The sequence below is a fragment of the Rana temporaria genome, chromosome 4 (assembly GCF_905171775.1).
Source record: "Rana temporaria chromosome 4, aRanTem1.1, whole genome shotgun sequence".
Taxonomy (NCBI): Eukaryota; Metazoa; Chordata; class Amphibia; order Anura; family Ranidae; genus Rana; species Rana temporaria.
In genome coordinates, this window is record NC_053492.1 from 300162062 (window position 1) to 300186744 (window position 24683).

The 24683-nt window shown below is 41.7% G+C and overlaps 1 protein-coding gene across 1 annotated transcript in view; it reads left to right on the forward strand.

Moving 5' to 3' along the window:
- Positions 1 to 2516: 2516 nt before the first annotated feature.
- ECT2L (epithelial cell transforming 2 like) overlaps positions 2517 to 24683 on the forward strand; it is a 71963-nt gene continuing 49796 nt past the window's right edge. The window contains exons 1-7 of the mRNA XM_040350531.1: positions 2517 to 2854; positions 3146 to 3408; positions 9857 to 9969; positions 15265 to 15427; positions 15778 to 16030; positions 18588 to 18721; positions 20146 to 20273. Of these exons, the coding sequence (XP_040206465.1) occupies positions 3226 to 3408; positions 9857 to 9969; positions 15265 to 15427; positions 15778 to 16030; positions 18588 to 18721; positions 20146 to 20273 (974 nt within the window). The 5' untranslated portion in view covers positions 2517 to 2854; positions 3146 to 3225. The remainder of the gene's footprint in view (positions 2855 to 3145; positions 3409 to 9856; positions 9970 to 15264; positions 15428 to 15777; positions 16031 to 18587; positions 18722 to 20145; positions 20274 to 24683) is intronic.

The following is a 24683-nucleotide window of genomic DNA, read 5'->3' on the forward strand; positions in this document are numbered from 1 at the left end:
CCATACATTTACCAGGAATGGGTTATGGTGGTGTTGCATATATTCTCTAGGCAATATCTGTTTTGTGTAATTTTATAATATATCTAAATTTTAACAATTTTTGTAATCAAATAAAATATTATTTTGTTAAACATTGTACTTGTGCCTATAAAGTTTATGATATTGTCCATATATAGTCTTCCGGGAGTGAAGCTGATCTAGTATGGTGAAGCATAATAGACAGAGACCCCAGAAGACGACGTTCGGGGCCACTCTGTGCAAAATGAGCTGCACAGTGGAGGTAAGTATGACATGTTTGTTCGCGACCTGGTCCTGTGCTCTGTGATCATGCCCGCAGGACCCGTGGACCCGATCGCCGCCGGTGTCCCGTGATCCATTCACAGAGATGAAGAACGGGGAGAGGTACGTGTAAGCAAACTTTTCCCCGTTCTTCCTAGTGTGACTGCCACTGATCGTCTGTTCTCTGTCATAGGGAACGACAATCAGTGACGTCACACGCCAAGCCACACCCGCACACAGTAGTAATTACTCCCTAGGAAACACTTAACCCCTTCAGCGCCCCCTACCGGTTAACTCCTTCACTGGCAGTGTCATTTTCAAGGTAATCAGTGCATTTTTATAGCACTTTTTGCTGTAAAAATGATAATGGCCCCAAAATAGTGTCCGATGTGTCCACCATAATGTCCCAGTCAGGATAAAAATCGCTGATCGCCGTCATTACTAGTAAAAAAAATATTAATAAAAATACCATAAAACTATCCGCTATTTTGTAGACGCTATAACTTTTGTGCAAACCAATCAATAAACGCTTTATTGTGATTTTTTATTTTTTATTTTCTTTTACCAAAAATATGTAGAAGAATACGTATTGGCCTAAACTGAGGAATAAAAGTTTTTTTTTTATAATAATTTTTTATTTTTTTTTATTTTTTATTATAGCAAAAAGTAAAAATGTTTTCAAAATTGTCGCTCTATTTTTGTTTATAGCACAAAAAATAAAAACCGCAGAGGTGATCAAATACCACCAAAAGAAAGCTCTATTTGTGGGGGGAAAAAAAGGATGGCAATTTTGTTTGGGAGCCACGTCGCACGACCGTGCAATTGTCAGTTAAAACGATGCAGTGCCGAATCGCAAAAAGGGGCCTGGTCCTTTAGCTACAAAATGGTCCGGTGGTTAAGCATACCCTCCCACGTGCTGCAGTTGAGCTGTCAAATAGTACACCCATAGGTTTGGGAATGCTATCTCCCATTTTGCATTTGATTTTGGTGAACTTTGCCGCTAAAGTAGTTGTCTAAAATGTAGTAGTCCGAAAAAGCTTAGACAGTACTATGGGAGCATTATGGAGAAAGTATAGCAGTTGAGGCATTAAAATCATCTTCACCATGTTAGCCCTTCCTACCATAGAGAGCCAGAGTTTTTCCCAAATTTAGTAAGCAGCGGCAGTATATTGAGATGGGAGTAGTTAGTTAAATCTGGCAAAATCGCCACACCTAAATACTTTAAACGTCCTTTCCCGCCACCTGTAAAAATAATCAAGCCGCTATGATTGTTTTTACATGACAGGGAATCGTCGGCAGAAAAGAATATCTGAATGATGCCTGCAGCTGCAAGCATCATTCAGATTTAACCACTTAAACTCCAGAACGTCACACGACGTCCACCTAAGGAGAAGTTAAAGCTGTACTGGGAGAAATATGAGGTTGCCTAGCTGTCATTCTGCAGCTGGTGTTTTAAATGGCAACCTTCATATTTTTCTCAATCTAGATTCTTTATTTAAAATTGATATTCGACTTCTATCACTGTTGCTACTTATGATGTGTCTAGTTTTGCCCATAATAAAAAGCTAGTGTGTTGGTGGATAAGGGGTCACAGAACTTGCATGGATAATAAAAATGAAAAATAAATTGATGAATATGAAATGATGATGCAAATTTTTTGCAAATGAAACATGTTCACAACAAGCATGGATTTATCAAACCAACAATAGTATGCTAATAAATCGGTAACTTCAAATATACTGTCAACTCTTGTGGAGAGACAATAAAGCTTCTTGGGATTTGAATTATATGTAAACGATACAATATCCAATAATGCCTCCACCAGGAGGCTGAAACCTCAGCCTCCATCTCTGCTACTTGTGTTAGTACTTGGAAACTGAAATTGCACTTTCTAATAAAACAATTATAAACTAATGTGCCTCAAACATTTACAGTAAAACCTTGGTTTGAGAGTAACTTGGTTTGAGAGCGTTTTGCAAGACAAGCAAAATGTTTTAATAAATTTTGCCTTGATATACAAGCGATGTCTTGATATAAGAGTAGTGTCATGTCACAACTGAGTATAAAAAAGAAGAGAGGAGTCTAAGTGTAGCAATATGGTTACATGTAATAAAGGTACAACATTTAGCAACTTATTGGTGCCTCTCTTTTTGTTTATACCCTGTAAAAAAAATGTTTTGATATACAAGTGCTTTGGATTACAAGCATGTTTCTGGAATGAATTATGCTCGCAAACCAAGGTTTTACTGTATCTGACATCTGAAAACATTTTGGAGCATTCTGGTTTCACACAGAACATCCCATAAATAGTAATATAAAAAGTGTAATATATAGTACAGCAACATGTATCTAGCTAGACTGAATACTCAGAACGATGGTTACATTTGTAAATAAAGTCTATCCCTGTGGTCACCTAGTCAATAAGTTGTCCCATGGCTTACAACAGTCTCTCTCAAATAAACACTGTAAGGAGAGTTGGCAGTGAAAGAAAGGGGCGTGCAAGGAACCTGTTTGTCCATCTCCCAGGCAGCAGACTGCAGCCTGCTCCTACTAGTACACAGAAGAGCCGAGGAAGGTAAGCAGAGCCACCTGTCGTTTTTTCTGTACAGTATAAAGAACTGCCTGTCTAAAAAGTTTAATAGCAGAAGTTATGAAAAGTTTGCTGGTGGGATTTTTAAAACGTTCTGCGAGAATACATGTAATATTTTATACATCTATATGTATACATACAGTGCATACATTTTACTGCATATTTTAACTGTTTGGAAATGTGTTATTTTATACTGTGATAATTCTTAAAAGTAATGACTAATATCCCCTAAGTAGTGCAAAAGTACTCATTAATGCGTATTCTTTCTTCCTACAGGTTACTAAAGCTATAGTTGTATGAAGGACTCCAGAATTTTTCTTGAATTCATGTAATTTTGCCTACATAAACTAGACACGATGAGTAGTCCTAGAAGGCTCAGTCCACACAGTGTTAAGCGGTGGCATCTGGAGAGTGTGGGGCTCCGTGGAGGAGAGATACAGACATCAATGAAAGATAACGTTCATTTTGATCAAACTGTGAGCACTCAGACACGCTTTAGTGCCTGGACACCAGTAGCAAGCAAATCTTTCAACAAACAGGTAAACATGCTGGATTTAAAATTGCTTGCACAAGGGGCACTGAGACACTTCTCCTATAATGTAGGATTTATTTTTTTCAGTATACATTTATAAAGGGGGTGGTTTAGTACAGCCATGTCCAAATAAGGAGCAGAGTTGAAGTCCAACTCTGGGAAGACTGAAAATCTTCCCTTGCAGGGGGGTTTCATCTATACTGCATGGGGTGAGGTGGACTGCTTGTTTAGTCTATAGGAGAGTAAAAGTACTTTTACTTACCCGATCCTCCTCACCCTTGCGCTGGTGGGGAACTGTACCTTGGCTTCCTCACCTCCAAGACAGGGCTATGAACCCTGCCTCTGTCCTGATGATGTCAGAACCTTAGACTGCTGAAGTTTTGGGGGAGAAGACACTGCAAGGACCGGTCTAACAGCGTTGAGGATCAGAAAGTAAATCTGCTCTTCTTGCTCCTAGACCTAAAGAACTGCTAACCCTTGCAGTGAGGGCACATCCCCACTAAAGGGAGCATTTTTAAGTTTCCTGGACTTCAGCATTAAATATTGTCTTCATCAATGTGACTTACATAGTCGTCATGCACAGTGGAAAAGCTTAGTGAGGACAAAGCCTCAGAGGAACCATCCTACATCTCAGTCATGTGACTGCTCCGGTCATAGGCAGCCAGTCAGGGTTCTGGGTACCTCAGAAACCTGAGCTTACTTGTGGTATGTTTAATTGTAGAAACATTCATCGATTGGTAAAGGAAACAACTATATATTATCGCACAATAGTGAGTACACCCCTCACATTTTTGTAAATATTTTATTATATCTTTTCATATGACAACACTGAAGAAAGTTATGAAAAAAATTTATCAGAAAAAACCTGCGGATTATTCTGATCCCAGCGCTCGATGGAAAGAAAGTTAAATGTATAATTGTTTTATGCAGTGGAAAAGCAGCTATTATAATAAAATAGTGACATAAAAACGATGTATTATTAAAAAAATTATTAACAAAACATTAACAGCGCTAGAAAGAGCCTTAAAAAGGCTTATGAGTCCAATACTCATGTACTGCAATGGTACATTGAGAAAAAGATTTCTGAGACTATATATATATATCGCATAAAAAATATTATGTAACATGTGTTCCCACTCTTTGTGAGTCCATTAATAGTCCGTGCAATTCCTCAGATGTACAGTTCTTTGTTAGGAGTGATCTTCACAGTATAGCTATTTGTCTGCTCAAATGCTGGTAGTGACTCTCTGTGATTTCCCCCTAAGGTTTTGTACTCACCAGAATGTAGTACTTTAAAGGCATTGGATATATCCACTTGTACGCATCGGTTCTCCTCCTCTGGTGTATGGTGATGATCCGTGTGCTCTTCAATCTGTGTAGCTTGGCAGTCATGCAGGGAGGCAAGAGAGACTTTGTATAGTGTAAATCCTTTTATTTAAACAGTAAAAACCCCTGCTACCCGCTCATGCTTACACAAAGTTAAGATAAAAAAAGCGCTTGTCATGAAGGCTGCTGCCTCTGCTCACTCAGGAATATGGCTCCAAATTGCTCAGGCTCAAATTTCCCTTCGTAAGTCCCGGGTAGAAGCTAGTCTGCCTTGCAAGCTGTATCGTCGTGTAGTCACGCCCTGACGCGTTTCGTGATAGGTCCACGTCTTCAGAGGGCGTCCCTCTGAAGACGTGGACCTATCACGAAACGCGTCAGGGAGCGTGACTACACGACGATACAGCTTGCAAGGCAGACTAGCTTCTACCCGGGACTTACAAAGGGAAATTTGAGCCTGAGCAATTTGGAGCCATATTCCTGAGTGAGCAGAGGCAGCAGCCTTCATGACAAGCGCTTTTTTTATCTTAACTTTGTGTAAGCATGAGCGGGTAGCAGGGGTTTTTACTGTTTAAATAAAAGGATTTACCCTATACAAAGTCTCTCTTGCCTCCCTGCATGACTGCCAAGCTACACAGATTGAAGAGCACACGGATCATCACCATACACCAGAGGAGGAGAACCGATGCGTACAAGTGGATATATCCAATGCCTTTAAAGTACTACATTCTGGTGAGTACAAAACCTTAGGGGGAAATCACAGAGAGTCACTACCAGCATTTGAGCAGACAAATAGCTATACTGTGAAGATCACTCCTAACAAAGAACTGTACATCTGAGGAATTGCACGGACTATTATTAATGGACTCACAAAGAGTGGGAACACATGTTACATAATATTTTTTATGCGATATATATATATAGTCTCAGAAATCTTTTTCTCAATGTACCATTGCAGTACATGAGTATTGGACTCATAAGCCTTTTTAAGGCTCTTTCTAGCGCTGTTAATGTTTTGTTAATAATTTTTTTAATAATACATCGTTTTTATGTTACTGAAGAAAGTTAACTTTTTCTTCCTATAGCCTAGTCCATCTTTATGTAGAGCAACATTTTTTTAATTTCAGATCTTCAGAGAATTTTTTTCCATGTTGAACATCCAGTGACCAGTATGAGAGAGTGAGAGCAATAACGCCAAACTTTAACACACCTGCTCCCCATTCATACCTGAGACTTTGTAACACATAACATCACACCAGGGAGGGAAAATGGCTAATTGGAACCACGTTTTCACTTAGGGGTGGCCACCACCCCTCACTTTTGTTGCCAGCGCTTTAGACAGTAATGGCTGTGTGTTGAGTTATTTTGAGGGGACAGCAAATTTACACTGTTATACAAGCTGTACACTCACTACTTTACATTGTAGCACAATTTAATTTCTTCAGTGTTGTCGCATGAAAAGGTATAATGAAATATTTACAAAAATGTGAGGGGTGTACTCACTCTGGTGAGACACTGTGTGTGTATGTATTTACAGAATATAGGCTGCATTTAACATGAAGGGAATATTCTACTTTTAATATAGAACTGTGGACAGGCTTTAGACCCTTTAAATATATAAATATTGTTTACAGGCAGTAAATTAACATAATGCAAAAATATAGGTGTATATTGGGCTCTAAAGGGTCCTAGTCCAGTGTCAACCGTTAAGAGTGCCAGCTGGGAACGGAGCTTGTCTCAGCTTCAAACATCAATATGTAACAGAGAGAGTATCCCATAACCTGCACATCACTGGAAATCCACTGTAAAGGAGTATGTGGCAACCTCAGCCCACACTCCGGCAGGCCATGCCCTGCCCCAACACGTTCTGCTCTGCGTCTGGAGCTTAATCATGGGCAATCTGAGGCAGAGCAAGGCGCATTGAGGGCATGGCCTGGCCGTAGCCTGGGCTGTGGCTGCCACATACTCCTTCACAGTGGGTTTGCAGCGATGTGTGGCTTATGGGATACCCTTTCTGCTACAGGCAGTAAATTAGGTTTTTACAATGGTCTTTCACTGACTTCTGTAGCTGCAGGCAATGTGGAGTAATTCCTCTTCAAATTTAGAGCAGAATAACTTTCACTCTTGTTTTCAGCAGCTCAGTTCTTTTGGCTATTCCCTCCATAGAGAAACTTGGTAGCCTGCCATTCTTCAATTTTTTAAATAAATTCATTACTTATAAATTCATTCTCTTACACACTACAAAGAAAAGCAGACACGGCATCCATTATAAATAAATTACTGATTGCAGTACAGAATATCCATAGTTCTTAATCGGACTAGAATCAAATCAGAAACAGCAACTATAATGAATAAGATACTCCTAGATATATTAAGCAGTCTAGAGAAAGGGATGCAATAATTCTTATGGTATATTCCTGTTTTTTTAAACTGAACTCCAGGGAAAGGAAAATTACTTAAAAAAAAAAAAAAAAAAAGTACACCCAAAAAATCAATGGCGGCGGCGTGAGCTACGCCTGGGCCGGCCACGGCCCCTCAGGGGAGCCTCATGGGGGGGAGGCAGGATCCTCATGGGGGGGGGGGCAGGGGAAGGAGGATCCTCCCCAGGTGGCTGCCCACCTGCTGGCCTGCCCTCCAAGGCCACGGCGATCCTGGTCAGGCACAGAGTGAGGGCTGCTGTATTGGCCTGGAGAGCCTGTGTGTTGTCCTGGACAGCCTGGGTAAGGGCAGTCACCTCAAGGGCCACGCCTGTTGTGGCGGCCTGCAGCTCAGAAAAACAATTAATAAAAGCCAAAGAATTAGTGCTGACGTCACTCACTGAATCATTGATGGAGGCCAGGCTCTCCTCTATCTGGCCCAAAGTCCGGGTGACCTGACCCAGATGGCGGGTCTGAAGGGCCTGGTCCCTCTGCAGATTTGCAGGCAGGAACTCGGCCACCCCCCTGGTCTTCTGGGTGGCCGTCCTGCCTCCAGCTGAGGCTTGTGGCCTGGGAGCAGGGGATCCCCCTGGGGGGGCAGCCCTGTTGGGGGAGGAGTGGGAGGGACTACCCCTGATGGTGGCCTGACTGCTGTCAGCCACAAGGGAATCCTCATCCCAACACAGCATCACTTCTCGGGCAATGTCCCTCGTATCATCCTCAACCTCCCCCCCTCATCCTCCTCCCCCTGAACCTCCTCATGAGGGGAGTTGTGGCCATTCCCCTGCCCTGGGGACTCCGGACTTTCTTGGGGCTCCTCAGCAGCCTGTTGTCCTGGGGGTGGTGCAGCCTGGCCTGATGGCCCAGCAACCTCCTGGCCTGATGGACCAGCAATCTCCTGGCCATCTGTGGAGGACACAAAACATACACAGGTTGTAGGATCCACACACTTGGCACATATTCCCTTCCCCCACCCACACATGCTACTCACCAGATGGAAATAAAAAAAAACGTACCTGTCCTCACAGGATCATCAGATTGAAAGCCAGGCAGGCCCACCACTTGCTGGCTGTGGAAGCACCGGGCCACTGCAAGTTCCTCCTCAGTCCACCTTATGGTGCAATGTGGACCTCCTCCAGTGCCCCTGGCATGGGCTGCCTGCTTGGCCATCTTCTCCCGGACCAGGCTCCTAAGATCGTTGATCTTCTTCTTAATCCCACTGGGGGTCCTTGTCTCCCCCCCCCTCCGCATTGATCCGATCCGTAATCTTTTGGATTATTGCCCTCTTCCTGGCCGGGGGGACGTCCCGGCTGTAAGGGCCTTGCGAAAATCTCCCATATTGGGTGATAGCCCTGGCCAGCAAGTGCTTCTCTCGCACCGACAAGTTTAATTTTCTTCTCTTCGGTGCCATCTCAACAAACAGCACTCAGCAACAGACACAAAATTCAAACAGAACAAACACAGAAACACACAACAAACCGACAAAAAGACACTGAACAGACAGCCAAAACGACACTGAACAGACAGCCAAAAAGACACCGAACAGACACACAAAAAAATCAGACAGCAAAAAACAAAAACACAAGCAGACAGCTAATACAAATTCAACCAAAAAACACAGAAGAAACCGACACAAAAAACACTCCGAAAATACACACACCTACTACAACCTCCTACTACAATAAATCTTTAATATAACACTACACTCACCAACAAACAGCCACAAACAACAGAGCAAAAGACACTTGCTTTAGGAAGGGAAACACAGGGATGTACTTTTGCAAGGAAAGTGTGTTTGTCTGGGGCTATTTAAGCACAGGGCGATTCTCAAACTAAGTATGCTTGGCCTTTTTCCTATCTCACTGATTGCGCCAAGCCGAGTTCTGCACATGCCCAGTGAGGTGCAGATTCGTGCGTGCATGCGCAATACGGCCGGCCCTTCATTTGCATGGGGTCACGGCTCATTTCAATGGAGCACGCCCACTTCCTTCCCACTTGCAATAACCCTGCCTTACGCCTCTGTATTTACCTCGCGCTGGCGCAAATTTGGGCGCAAAAGTGCTGTGGATACGGCACTTACGTCACAAAATTAAGGCGCCCTAACTTAAATGATATACGTTTGGAGTAACTTAATTTGTGCCGCTCTACGTGAATCTGGGCCTATGTGAGTATGACAATTGCGGCCTTCTTTAGAAAATAATTTGGCACAATTATATAGTCAACGTTAAAGGTTTACTTCACTTTTGTAAAAAAAAAAAAAATGAATGAAGTGAATAAATAACAAGGCTTAGTGCTGGTTTTTAAATTGTCACAGTGGGTGGCAGAAGAGGATCCCTTGATTATGGGTGCAACATGTTACTAAAAGGTGAACTTAGCCTTTACCATCCACTGTGTTTTAGGATTCCTAAAGAAGACACTAATGCCTATATAATATAAATATATGATTGTTTAAAAACATAGTTGTTCTTTAATATTAGGAAAAAGCAGCAGGCAGCTCATTCATTTGTATTTAACAAAAGGTGCTTGTGGGAGGGCCAGTTTGCATCTTTTGCACAAAACACATTAATCATATTTTAGTGAAAACCTACTTTGAAGATCATATTAATGTCATGTTTTGCATTTCCCTTTGACTTCTCTCTTTGCCTTTTACATTCAGAGCTCTGTGTTCACTTCTGATTTTCATTCATTGCAATTAATCATAAATTTGCTACACAGCTCTTCCAGGAGAGAGTGAATCTCATAGGGCATTGGTATGACCTCTGGACGGAAAATCAGCGCAAACAGTTTCTACATTCTATTTTAACTAGGAGCAGCAGATCACAACTAAAGTAAGTACCACTAATCGGCAATTAAAAGGGAAAAAACACACTGGCTTACCTAAAGAGAACCTTTGATTAAAGTCCAGAAACGCAAAATTGGTAGAATTTAGCACATGTGTAAAACTAAGATCCAAAGTGTTGTCATTACAGTGGGTGACAAATTATTCAAAAAGCTCAACAGTCCCGTTTCAGATTATCAGAACATCATCAATGTGCGCCCGAAGAACACTACCGTATTTGCTGGCGTATAAGACGACCTTTTGGATGTAAAAAAATGCCTCAAAACTCAGGAGTCGTCTTATACGCCGATACCTGTCTCAGTCAGGCTGCGGGCATCCATTATTCAAAAGCCACGCCTCCTCCTCAGACTGTTCCGTGATAGGCAGAACACTAATTTTCCCAGCAGAGCTTCTGTTCAGTGTTCCGCCTATCACGGATGCCTTCTCATCCTCAGACGAGAGGACATCCATGATAGGCAGAACACTGAACAGATGCTCTGCTGGGAAAATGAGTGTTCCGCCTATCACGGAACAGTCTGAGGAGGAGGCGCGGCTTTTGAATAATGGATGCCCGCAGCCTGAAACCCAAACTCTGCAAACAAAATAAGGTAGGGAGATCGTCGAGGTCGGCAATGGCACAGTGGAGGCATATAATGGCACAGTGGAGGCATGTAATGACACAGTGGAGGCATGTAATGTAATGCAATGGCACAGTGAGATTAGAAAAAAGCTGAAAAAAGCCTGTTTCTATCAGCGGTTGTTCCTGTCAGCGGTTGTTCTGGCTACCCGTCAGCTTCCAGACAGACTAGTAGGAAGGGGGTCGTCTTATGTAGCGAGTATATCCCAAAACCAAAAAATTTTCCTGGAAAAATAGGGGGTCGTCTTTTATACGCCCAGTCGTTTTATACACCGGCAAATATGGTATATATAGGGCAAAAGAATTGTGTGTCCATACATATCTCTCCTCCCAATAGCCACAATATTGACATATGAAGGGGCAAAATTGGCTCCCATAGCTGTTCCGTGTTTCTGATATAAAATTTGTCTTGAAACACAAAATGGTAATGTTCCAGGCAAAATCCTGTGGCGTTGATCAAAAATAGGGCTTGCCTGGAATTCATATTAAGATCTTTTAGAGAAAAACTGTTGGAGTGCCTCTAAGCCTACTCTATGTGGAATCAAGGTGTATAGGGACACCATATCCAGTGAGGCCCACAGGTAATCAGTCTCCCATTTATAGTTCTGAAAGGTCTCAATAACATGACCAGAATCCCTGATGTGTGACGATAATCTTGAAACTATAGGCTGTAAGAAGAAATCAATATGATCCAGAGGTGAAGCTATCAGTACTGGCTACAATGGGTCTGCCAGGCGGACATATGGTGGATTTATGGATCTTCAGTAAGTGGTAAAAATAGAGAGAAATAGTTCTTGTTGCCCTACACATGCAGCGCCCCCTATTTTTAGGTTCTAAAAGAAAGCAGAAAACAGAGCGCTTTTAAGGCTTCATGTACACTAGCAGCTCCTAAACTTGAGTTTAGGAGCTTTTGGTGTTTTTTTGCCAAAGCTCCTAAACTTAACTCCATAAAAGCCTATGTGTCAATGTACATAAAGGCTTTTAGCAGAGTTTAGGAGCCCCTGTGGTTAGGTGAGCTTCAACCTCCTTCTCCTGAACGCGGAATAATCGTGTTCAGAATAGAAACGTCCGTCTTCGGGAAAATGCAAAATGGTGACACGAGGTGCTTCATTTGCAGGCTTTAAACTTGCTTTGTGGCGCAGTCCATCACGCCGGACAACTTCCAACCGGCGCCCGTCGTATGTATACGGCCGGGGGCTTTGATAGAAACTGGCATCACCCTAGGACATGGGTGGTGCTTTCCACCCTAGTTAGGACATCACTTCCGGTTTTCCCTGTGCCAGGAATAACCGGATGTGACGTCAGCAGCTCAGTGGAACACACGGCCGTAGATAGTAGGTAATCTCTATGTATTGTATTAGGACAGGCAATTTCAGCATCGCCTCCTTTCCCTGTGGTTGCATAGATTTTTTCACACAAAAGTTTTATGCAAATATTATGCAGTACTTATTACTATCTATTCTGTAGAAACATATTTAGCAGTAATGGTATGTTAATGAGGCGGCCTGAGAGTAAAATTTAATTACTTTTATATTCTTTCTTGACTTTAAGGGCTATATAAATACATATGTTTTAGTGGTAAGATTTAAATAGGCAATCCTATTTTTGTTCACAGCTAGAAATGTTATAAAGGGATCTGATTTGGACTATGCTAAAGATACAGTCTGGTCCAAAGTGAACATTAACCCACCATGGTTTCATGAAACACTTCCCACTGTAAATTAATCAAATTACTACAAATTTGGTGATCCAAATGTGATATGACCAAAATAAGTGATATAGCTGTGAACTGTATCGCCACCCCTTTATGTGCTATAAATAAAGGTGAACTACAAAACCCCTCCCCCTATAGCTAAAAATTGCATCAAAATCTAATAAATGTTTAAAGTGTTGAAAATTCCAAATGAGAACATCTCTTAGCATTATACCCGCTTGTTGAACTATAATTCTAATGCATGTAAGGTGGCAATGCGGTTCCCAGCTACATCACTTATTTTGGTCACATCACCGTTGGATGGTATTTGATTCATTTACAGTGGGAGGTGTTTTTGGAGTTTTGTATAAGGTTGTATATTACAAGGTTGTGATCTAGATCAAGGTCACATTACTTTGGTCATAGCACCATCACATTTTACACATTGCTCATGTGGAGGGAAGTGCACTGTAGTCCTCCTCACCAGATTTAGATTGATGGTATCATATATGTTATAGCACCATACCACCATTTACTTGTTTGTTTATTCTTCTTTGATGGGCACACTGGGCTTTGTTTGATGGCACACTGGGTTGTATTTGATGGCACAGTGGCGGCAATTGATGGGCACAGTGGCTGCGTTTGATGGAAGAATGGTGACGATTGGCATAGTGGCTGTGTTTAATGGCACAGTGGCTGCGTTTGATGGCACAGTGGCAGCAATTGATGGGCACAGTGGCTGCGTTTGATGGAAGAATGGTGACGATTGGCATAGTGGCTGTGTTTAATGGCACAGTGGCTGCGTTTGATGGCACAGTGGCAGCAATTGATGGGCACAGTGGCTGCGTTTGATTGCACAGTGAGGCTGCAATTGTGTAATTTATATGTGTCTGCGTTTAAAGGGATGAGGTGGCAACTGTAAGTGGGAGCGATTTCATGGAGATATAAAGGAAACCTTTTTGGCAGCCCTTCCACTGGCGATTTGTTGCCACTGGCAGAAACGACCATGTGTCATGAGCCTTACTGCAACATGATAGTCTGAACAAGCTCTTAATGCCTTTTCGAGAACGCATCACAAATATAGGGCCAGATTCACAGAAGAGATACGATGGCGTATCTCCTGATACGCCGTCGTATCTCTGAGAGTATCTATGCGGCTGATTCATAGAATCAGTTACGCATAGATAGCCCTAAGATCCGGCAGGTGTAATTGACTTACACCGTTGGATCTTAGGATGCAATACTTCGGCCGCCGCTGGGTGGAGTTTGCGTCGTTTTCCAGCGTCGGGTATGCAAATGAGCTTTTATGGCGATCCACGAAGGTTTTTGCGTTCGTTACGTCGTCGCTAGTCGTTTTTTTTTTTGCGTAAGACGTCCGGGAATACAAAAGTACGTTACACATGTCGCCGTTCAAAAAAATGACGTCACTTCGCGCTAAGCACGGCGGGAATTTCAAAACGGAGCATGCGCAGTACGTCCGGCGCGGGAGCGCGCCTAATTTAAATGGTACACGCCCCATTTGAATTAGGCGGGCTTGCGCCGGACGCCTTTACATTACACCGCCGTAAGTTTACACGCAAGTGCTTGGTGAATCAGGCACTTGTGCTGAAAACTTGCGGCGGTGTAACGTATAGACGATACGTTACACCGCCGCAGTTATATGTGAATCTGGCCCATAGTCTTTAACAACACAGCTCACTACAGTGTATGGTATGTGCATTGTGACACGCTACAGTACAGGTGCATTGCTCACTATTGTATTTTTGTATATACAATATATGTTATTGTATAGTGTGTTGGAGTTCCATTCACAATAAATGGTACCACAACACACCACATTTGAACACGTGTTGGTGCATCTTGCAGCAGCATGCATTTGTTGTGTTGATACACAGATGACTCTGTCACTAGTGATCCTTCAGCTGTGAGTTTATCAAAATTGCCATCAACAGGATCGCTAAGAGGTTGCCTGTTTTGTCCCTATGGAGTCACTCCCTCTTTAGCTGAGCCGGTTAGATGTCACTTCCCCTGTAAATAAGACCAGGTCTTATTTACATTTTGGCAACAAAAAAGACCCTAGGGCTTATTTTCAGGGGATGTCTTATTAGTATTAGTATTTTGACATAATTTTAATCTCCAAAAAAACATATTGGTTAAAGTATTTTTAGGATTATGTAGTCTGTTTTGTGAGAGGATTGTGCTGCTGTAGGGTGCAGTGTGTCTCCCTTTGTGTCTGTTTTCTGAGAAGTACCTTTTTCTCAGCACCCCTGGGTGCTCATGTGATCTGCCTGAGCTCTTCTCTGAGATCCCCACTGATGCCAGCACCGCTCCGAGCACTGCAGAGGGAGGGGCCACAGACGTCAGCCAGGAGGAGAGGAGAAGAGGGAAGAGTCGAGATCCCCACTGATGTCAACCCACTCAGAGCTCAGAAGAGGAGGGGCTGCAGATGTCAGCCCAGGAAGAGAGGAGAAGACCTCCGGTGGGTCAGCGGCGGATGTGGATGATAGTTGCAAGGGGGGGACACACTGCATTATGCTAATGTGGTCGTTTTACAAATTTAGATAAAAAAAATGATAAATTGACTTTACTAGGGCTTATTTTGCAGCCCCTTATTTTTGGGGTAGGGCGTATATTGCAGCCCTCCTCAGTAATCACGCTAGGTTGTTTTTTTCGGGGGTAGGACATTATTTTCGGGGAAACCCAGTAGCAAAGATTCAGCAGATTTTGAGCCAACAATGGAGTAATATCTCGCTGTACGTAGCTACACTGGGAGCGGTTTCATGGAGATATACAGGAGACCTTTGTGTCATTAGCCTTACTGCAACATGATAGTCTGAACAAGCCCTTAATGCCTTTTTTTGAGAATGCATCACACATATAGTTAAAGTTCTGTTGTTTGGGTTTAGAGATATTTTACTGCTATTTCTTTACATTTTCATTCCATGATTCATGTGTTTTTTTTATTTTTTTTGTAGATTTGTTCAAGACTGGTTCACTGAAGAATGTCCTGTCACCAATTTAGACTTTACCACTGTTATTCCCAGGTTTTTATCTTTGTACATTTTTTCCTTCCTGAACGCCCATGACTTATGTGTTGCTGGACAGGTCAGCTGGCACTGGAAGTTCCTCGCTGAGCAGGTACAGTTTGCGTTATCTGTGATATCCTGTCTTGATGCATTTTGTTAATTGAATGGGCATATCTTGATTACTATGCAGATTAGGCCATTTTAAACATGAACAGGGGAATTCACAGAGACTAGTGCTAAATTTATCAAGAACAGATCCTTTTATACATATAATGAGTTCCAGATTCACGGACATGATATAAACACCTCTGTGAATCTGTCTGAACTGCGAGAACTGATGCAACCATTTAAAAATTATATTAAAATAACTTCTAGTAAAACATTCCTTTTTGCATAACTACTGTACAACATAGATGATCAGATTATAACTTCTCTCTGTGTTCCCTGACATAAATTGTACAGGACTGTCTGTGGATGCCCAAGTGCACAAAGTTTGGCTGGTTTTTGCCATACACTCCAGCAGACAATGAGTATGGTGCATGGAAAAGGCATTATATCTCCTGTGCCTGTAGCCTGGACTATCTCACTCCAAGGGAAGCTGCAGATATGTATGGTACTTTGAATGAGCCTAAGGAAGGGAAAGAGGAGCTGAAGGAAAAACTACAAGAAAAGTGGCTGCGCAAAATGATTCGGGAAAGGCTGTCGCTGCAAAAAAGTGAGCATTTGTGTACATTGGTTAGCAAACTCATGAAAATAAAATATGATGGTTAAATAAGCTGTATTTCGTAAAAGCAGTGACAAACATTTCTTTAGTTTTATATAAGTGTAATGTAAACAGTCTTTATTTTATAATAAAGTTATTTAGTATAGATTAAAGCCTAATGCCGTGTACACAACCGTTTTTCATGGCGAGGAAAATGCCATTTTTTTTAATTGGTCATTAAAAACGGCCGTGTGTAGGCACCAGAGCATTTTTCTCGACGTGAAAAATGGACATTAAAAATTTAGAACCTGCTCTATTTTTTCTCGTCGGTTTTCACGTCGTCGTTTTTCTCATCGTGAAAAACGGTCGTGTGTAGGCTTTAACGACGGGGAAAAAACGCACATGCTCAGAAGCAAGTTATGAGAAGGGAAATTTGCATAATCAGGCCAAAGGGTGGCGCCATTCGAATGGAACTTCCCCTTTATAGTGCCGTCGTATGTGCTGTACGTCACGACAAGAATCGCGTCGAGAAAAACGTTGTTTTTTTCCATGACATGAAAAACGGTTGTGTGTACGCGGCATAAGTGTCCCCATCAATGAGATAAAGGGAGAGAAGCAGCAGAGAGAAGGTGTTATTATAGAATGGACAATTCCAACAATATAACTATCCAATGTTGGTATCATCTACCTCCTGGCATATCTATCCACCTTCTATTCATAATGCACTTCAAAAGTTCTGTAATAGAAAAGGCCCAGAAATTTTTATATATTTTGATGTAAGTTTGTAATTTCTTGTAAGATTTTTAATTCTTGTCCATCGAATGCCTATTTAAGAAATTAGGGAAGCAAGTTTTCAATCAGACAGGAAGGCGCAGACAGCATTAAAATATGAAATATGAATGAAGTTGATTCTTTACCATCTGTACTAAAACAAAAAAACATATTTGTTTTGTCTGTATATCCCTGTTGGATAGATTTTCTGTCACTTCCTGCCCTGAATGAGAAACCTCCCCAATAAAGAAAAACATTGTAGTTGAAAATCTTACAAGGGCTTTAACTATTCCCTGTTCCATCTAAAACAAAATTAAAGTGGATGTAAACCCTCACATATACCCAGTGAAGTGAACACCCTCAGATGATACACAGAGATTAAACAAATCTCCCTACATACGTTTTACATATCTGCTGTCTTCACCTTAATATATTATTTAGAAAATGAACAGTCTGTTAGAAATGTGTTCTTCCTCACTGGGTGTGGATTCTTGGCATACACTATGTGACAGCTGATGGAAGGAAAGGCACACACTCCCGTTCCGCAAAAGAACAAAGAAACTTGCAGAGCTGTGAATAGACCAGCTCTCTGCTAATCTATTTATAGCACCCACCCCGACACAAATTTCAGGCTGTTTTTATCTCGTTTGTTGGAGTACTTGTCAGAAGTTATGCTGATAACAGAATAATGGAGCAGCAGAAAGACACAGGACTTGGAGCTTTGAAGAGAGATAAGAAAACACTGCAAATATATGTGCCTAAGTCAGATTTCATGAATCAGGTGTTCATCCACTTTAATCTTTTCTTGAAGCTGGGCATTAACGAAAGACAGCCAAATGTCAATGTGTTAAAATCTTTACTTTCCATCTTGTTTAACCACTTGCCAACCAGTCCATAGTCACTTGACGGCTACAACGCGGTCGGCTAATTCTGGGAGGACATACAATGACGTCCTCTTAGACTTGCGCTTCCCACGTGCCCCCATGCTCGCCGGGTTCACAGTAAAGGGCCAAAGACAGCAACCCTTTACCACGTGATCGCTCCGTCCAATGATGGAGCAATCACTTGTCAACACGTGTTCGGTTCAGCTCTCTCCTCTCCTTGCATCGGGTCAGATGTCAGCAGACATTTCACCGCTGACACCCAACGCTCCATAGGCTTGCACGGAGCGGCCGTTCTGGTCCGCCGACAAAACTGACAGGCGGACCTGAATGGTCCGACCGTGTGAAAGGAACCTTAGTTACTAAACTCTACTATCACTGTTTACCGTTAATCTATTGTGTAACTTACGCCTGCATCACTCTACATTGGACATACAGAAATACATAAATCTTGTGATATTTTTGAGGCCATAGCTGAAAGTTTAAATGATTCAGTGCAGCACTTTTCTTGTATGATTTATAAAAACAGGAGGTCAAAGAGAAGAAACTATTGCAGGTAGGGGGAATATGTTATGAAACTGCAAAATAATGAGCCAATGTTAATCACTGAAGACAGAAACTAAGGAGACCAGCAATTATTCCTTTTCCAAATTGCATCTCTCCAGTCTCCAGTATTGTGTGAACTTCCAGTAATAAGGTTGTCTATGAAAGCTGAAGATGGCAAAAACGATTCTGATTCTTGACAGCCCATGTATTGAAAGTACAGTTTTTGTTACAAGGCATGCTTCTATACATCAATCACCAGCATACTAATTCTTGAGCTAAAGGTGCACTTATCTGTTAACATTTCCCCCCTTCAGTAATATTTACTTGTCTCAGAAGTATTTAAATATGGAGATCTGTTTTTTGTTTTACAGAAGAGCTCTTAAAAAGCCGGCCACCTTGGATGAGTGGATCTTGGAGATCAGCTGTGAACTCTAAAATAAGCTTAACACAGTCTATAAGTCTAACTGACCAGGCTTCAATGCAAGCAGCACTGTGGTTAATTAAGGTGAGATGATGAGAAGGAAAAAAAAAGATTTATGGTTTCATTGTGTATTACAGTTTACATATATTAAGAAACATTGGCGTTTTATCTGGCATTATATATTGTGAATCTGTAAAAATATTTTATACATTGAAAACATTGGTCTTTTAATATATGTTTATTCAAAAATCTGTAAAGTTCCCAAATTGAAATTTTTAATATGCAATAATGATATTATTGTACTAAGCAAAACTTTAAAGAAAAAGAGTTGGGATGGTTTGGATCTCATGTCAGTTTTTTACTCCTATCCAGAGCTCCATTAGAGAATGTCTCTTGATTCCTGTCCTGCTGACATATTACCAGATAGGAAGTGAGAAGAACTCTACAATAGCCTCAAAGACGGAAATAAAAATGCTTTTCTTACGTAGAGTAGGGGAAGGCATTCCCCTGTAACCTTTTTATTTACCGGCGTATAACACGCACCTTCACTTTTAGAGGGATGTTTCAGGAAAAAACATTTAATTTGAAATGAGGAACTTTGAAGAAAAATAAGGGTCAGTGCCCATATACAGCCTGATCAATGCCTATCTGCAGCCTCACCAGTGCCATCAATGCAGCAGCCTCACCATTGCAATTAATGCAGCAGCCTCACCATTGCAATTAATGCAGCAGCCTCACCATTGCAATTAATGCAGCAGCCTCACCATTGCAATTAATGCAGCAGCCTCACCATTGCAATTAATGCAGCAGTCTCACCATTGCAATCAATGCAGCAGTCTCACCATTGCAATCAATGGAGCAGCCTCAACATTGCCATCAGTGCAGCCTGATTGATGCACATCTACAGCCTTGGAGGGGACAGGGAGGGGGGCAGGACAAGCGCTGACAGATTACATACAGTGAGGATCTCCTATGATAGACAGAAGAGTGGTCCAATTGCGGCCCAGGAGACAGGACTTCCTATTACAGGGGCCGCCAAGTAAACAGGAGATTCTCACTGTATGCGATCTAATGGCGCTTGTCCCACCCCCCTCTCTGTCCCCTCCAAGGCAGCTGAAATTAAAGTATCGGCGTATAACACGCACATGCTATTTGCACTCGATTTTCAGGGTGAAAAAGTGAGTGTTACACGCCAATAAATACAGTATTTCTATGTCACTGTTGCAGATTTACACTCACTTTCTGTCTGGTGAATCCGTTGTCAGCAGGACAGGTAATGAGGCGATATCTTTGCAATGGAGCTCCAGAGAGCAATAGAAAGTGGTTGCAATTCTTCTCCACTCTAAAACATTTTGGAAAAATCTTTTTGGCTTGGCATACACTTTAAGAGTCATGCTACTTTTCATCTAGTTCTTAATGGTTCTCAACCCTAGCACTCTCAGTTGTGTTCAATGTAAGATCATCTATCCTTTTTTTTAATGAAATGTATATGATTGCATTTGTTTCAGGATAAAGATACAGGCTCAGAAAAGCCTTTGACAAGTTGGCTCCTAAAAGAAGAAAACCACACACCCAGCTTCACCTTGGCTTTGGAAAAGAAGCTTGTAGAACAATCAATAGACTCATTACCCAAAAGGTGAATGCATTGTTTTGGATCAAATCATTTACCCACACACATGCCTGTGATCAGGGCCGCTGATAGGGTAGTACAGCCAGTCCTCCTGTACTTGGCCAAGGCCTCAGAAGTTCAAAAGGGGGGCCCAGGCACTTGCTGAGCATGAGAAATTACTGCATTGACTTTTGACTCTTGTGGAGGGAGAAAGTCCGCAGGGGAATCGCATCTGCCCTGTCCACCTGCTGTCCGGGCCCCTTGTGTGCCCTCCCTTGCCGCAGCGCTGCCGGGTTCCCTTTTCTCCTGCGGCATTTTTAAGAAACCGTATATGAAGGGACTCCCGCTCTGTCTCAAGCTAACTCTAGGGCCCCGTACACACGAGAAGATCGATCCGCTGGAATTGATCCGCGGACCGGTTTCAGCGGATAGATCCCCTGGTGTGTACGATCCAGCGGATATTTTTCCACAGATTTTTTTCCCCGGGGATGGATTTCCAGCGGATCAAAATTTCTTGACATGCTTAGAAATCTATCCGCTGGAATCCAGTCCAACGGATTGATCCGCTGGTCTGTACAGACTCACCGGATCAATCCGTCCGAATCCATCTCCCGCATGCGTCGTAATGATTTGACGCATTCGTGGAAGTTCTTATATTACAGCGTCGCGCACGTCGCCGCATCATCATCGCGGCGACGACGCGTCACCGCGGACGGAATTCCGCGGGGATTTTGATCTCATGGTTAGTACAACCATGAGATCAAAATCCGCCAGAGGATTTATCCGCGGAAACGGATCTCCGGACCGTTTCCGCGGATAAATCCTCTCGTGTGTACTAGGCCTAGGGGACACTGCTGCAAGACACCTGTGAATCTAATTCAAAGAAACGTATAAAAAATAAGGATGTGGTGTCTGCACTGTGAAGAAATAGATGGCTGTCCTGCAGCCAATTAAGGTGATATAGAAGCGTGAAAATAAAATAATAATAATCCGCCATACATGGGGATGTAAACACAGGGAGAGCAATCATAGCGCACCTCGGCCATAGAACCAAAACGGAACAGGTAACAGTCCCACACAGTTGCACTCGCTTGTATAAAATGAGCGTGGGCAATACTCCACGAACGCCGAGTTCGTAATCTTTCAGTCAGTGTGTGTGTCTGATCTAGTCCCCCTCTGCTTCCAGATCGTCACTTTGATAGGTACTTGGTGGATGGTGAAAATAATAGAATAGGCATACATAGCGTAATCCCGTTGGGCAAACATTTATTATAAAACAAATTTAAAAAAACTCACAATTAGTAGATAAAAAAGTTGCAAAAGTGTCCATGCTCGTCTTTATACTATCTGAGGATTGGAGCATTAGGTACATCACTCCCTGATATTAGGAAGACGAGCACGGCGCTGGACACTTTTGCAACTTTTTTATCTACTAAATGTTTTTTTAAATTTGTTTTATAATAAATGTTTGCTCAACGAGATTAAGCTATGTATGCCTATTTTATTATTTTCACCATCCACCGAGTACCTATCTAAGTGACGATCTGGAAGCAGGGGGACTGCATTGCCCACGCTCATTTTATACAAGTGAGTGCAACTGTGTGGGACTGTTACCTGTTCCGTTTTGGTTCTATGACCGAGGTGCTCTATGATTGCTCCACCTGTGTTTGCATCCCCGTGTATGGTGCACACCTGCTTATGAGAGGACTGCAGCAACAGAAAGGAGACTACCACATTGTGTCATTTATACCATCCTTGTCTACACCCTGTGATCTGCGTTTGCTGTGTATCTTACAGCAGTGAGGTGAGCTGCTTGCAGACACAGAGGTGTATAACCAAAGAAGTTCACAAGCAGTGTGTGTATACACTTTATTCACTGGTGGTGGGAGACACTATCACACAAGAATTCATACACATTTGTCTCAGCAAGTTTTGGATTTCTATTGTTTTCTTGTTTTTTTTTTTGGACTGTATTTGGACTGTGTATCACATGCACTGGTCATAGCTTCACTCGTGTTTGTACTGACCCACTGATTTACACTTATCCACTTTGGCATTTGTTTCACAGCTTTATTGCGGTAGATCTTTTTATTTTATTTTTACGCTTCTATATCACCTTTATTGGCTGCAGGACAGCCATCTATTTCCTTGTGTTCCTTCACAGCGCAGACACCACATCCTTATTTACATTTTTAAGTAACAAATACAGACAAAGGTCATTTTTTTAAATCTTGATGAAGCAAGTTATCTAATGCAAAGATCCAGTATACCCCGTTGCATTTCAAAAGTGACAATGTGTTGTCACCACTCTCTCTGTACTTGGGGACCTGGTCTATAACAATAACAGTGTGTCAGTGTCCCCATTTCCAGCTTCCAAAACGTGTATTGGCACAAGGGAGCTCAGTCTGTCTAGATCTAATGGGGTACCAGTGCTGTCACACTCTGTCCCTAATTTTTAGGGAATTTCATCTATATGGCAACAGATGGCAGGGACACTGCAGTAAGTAAACCACTTAGGTACATGTGATATGATGTTTAACAACATACACCATAATTGGTTAAGATGTTGCCCTTAGTGACATTAGCACACTCTCAACAAAGGATCCCAAAGATTTCTGAATGACCTTACAACTTGGGTTGATCTTACCACGAATCATGTGGTTACATACAAAATTATTGTATAGTCATGCTCTGGAATTCTTCACTATCAGGGTTTACTGTATGTAGAATATGCAAGAAAAAACACATACAGAAAAGCCATGATACCAACACACAAATTAAAGCCTTTTTTTTTTTTTTTTGGGCATTATGTGACTGATCATTTTAAACGGATCTAGATTGAACCTCTTCCAAGAGTAGCAAAAGATAACCCCTGGCAATACATTTCCTTTTCTTCTCTTGCCTCCTGATATCAAGACAGTTTGAGGCATTAGCAATCCTGTCTAATCTGATAAACTGGTATTTATTTAGTACTGAACCCAATGGTTGAGGGGGGATGAAAAATCAAAAGCCAGAAATTAGTTACAGTTTGATGGCTTTACACATAAATCCCTCATCAACATAGAAACATGTATGACCAAAATATCCATAAAGGAAATACAATCCTTGCCATAAACACTATTGAAGCGCTGTTAGAATTTTCAGATGAGTGTCATTATTGTGCTCATCAAATACCAGAAGGGGTCTAATGTCCCCATGGCTCTGTCTGACAAACAGGGGTGTCCCCTAGTGTGTTCTTGTACCTTCTTAGTGTTCTGTCAGCAGTCGGTCTTTTCACAGCAGAGAAAGCGAGTGATAAGGAGCCCAGAGCATCAGTCAACTTGCATTTTTAAAGACCTGTAGACAACTGATGCTAAAAAATAGGTTAACAGGTAAGAGGTGAACTTAGAAATGAAGACTTTATCAAACCCTAATGCCACGTACACACGGTCGTTTTTTATGATGAAATAAAACAAAGTTTTTAAAAACGTAATTTAAAATGATCGTGTGTGGGCTTCACATCGTTTTTTGTCTTCTAAAAACGACCAAAATTTTTTTCGAACATGCTTCAATTTTTTATGTTGTTTTTCAAAATGTCATTTTTTGTGTCATAAAAAAATGATTGTGTGTGGGCTAAAATGACGTTTAAAACCCGCGCATGCTCAGAAGCAAGTTATGACGCGAGCTTGAATGGAACAGAGTGCCGTCGTAGGTGTTGTACGTAACCGCGCTTTGCAAGAGCATTTTCAGAAAACGGTGGTGTGTGGGCAACGTCGTTTTTAAAAATGAAGTTTGAAAAACGTTGTTTTTTTTTTATGATAAAAAACAAAGTTTTTTTTACAAGACAAAAAACGACCGTGTACGTGGCATAAGTTTTACAAAACTATGGGCTATATTTATAAAGCAGAGAATCAGACTTTCAACAAACTGCAGGTGAATCCTCCAGGTCCATGAGTTTTAAATGACTGAAGGATTCTCCACCAGAACATGTTTCTCCACCAGTCACAGTTATAGCTTTGTAAACAAACCCCTACAAAAGAGAGACTGCCATCTCGTACCTCACCTCAACTTCCGCTGAAGGCATACAGTATAGAGAGATGGGTCACTGGTCTGATGCATTTGTGTATATCTAATTTTAAACAAATGGGTAATTAAAAAAGGCTGTCAGATAACTACCACCACTGCGCTTTACTGGAGAGAATAATGAATATAACTAGCTGCTGCTATTAAAAGAAGAAATTGTGACAAAATGTATATAAAGGTGCACCAACACCTGTTTAGAGGAGATAAGTGATTGAATATATAAAGCAGCGCTTACAAAACTAAAAAATGAAAATAAAATGTGAATAAATATATATGCACAAAATAACAGTGTAGATGGTAATCATAAACTCATTAAAGTGAAAAATAACCATGCATATTATGTATGGTTATTTTTCACTTTAATGAGTTTATGAT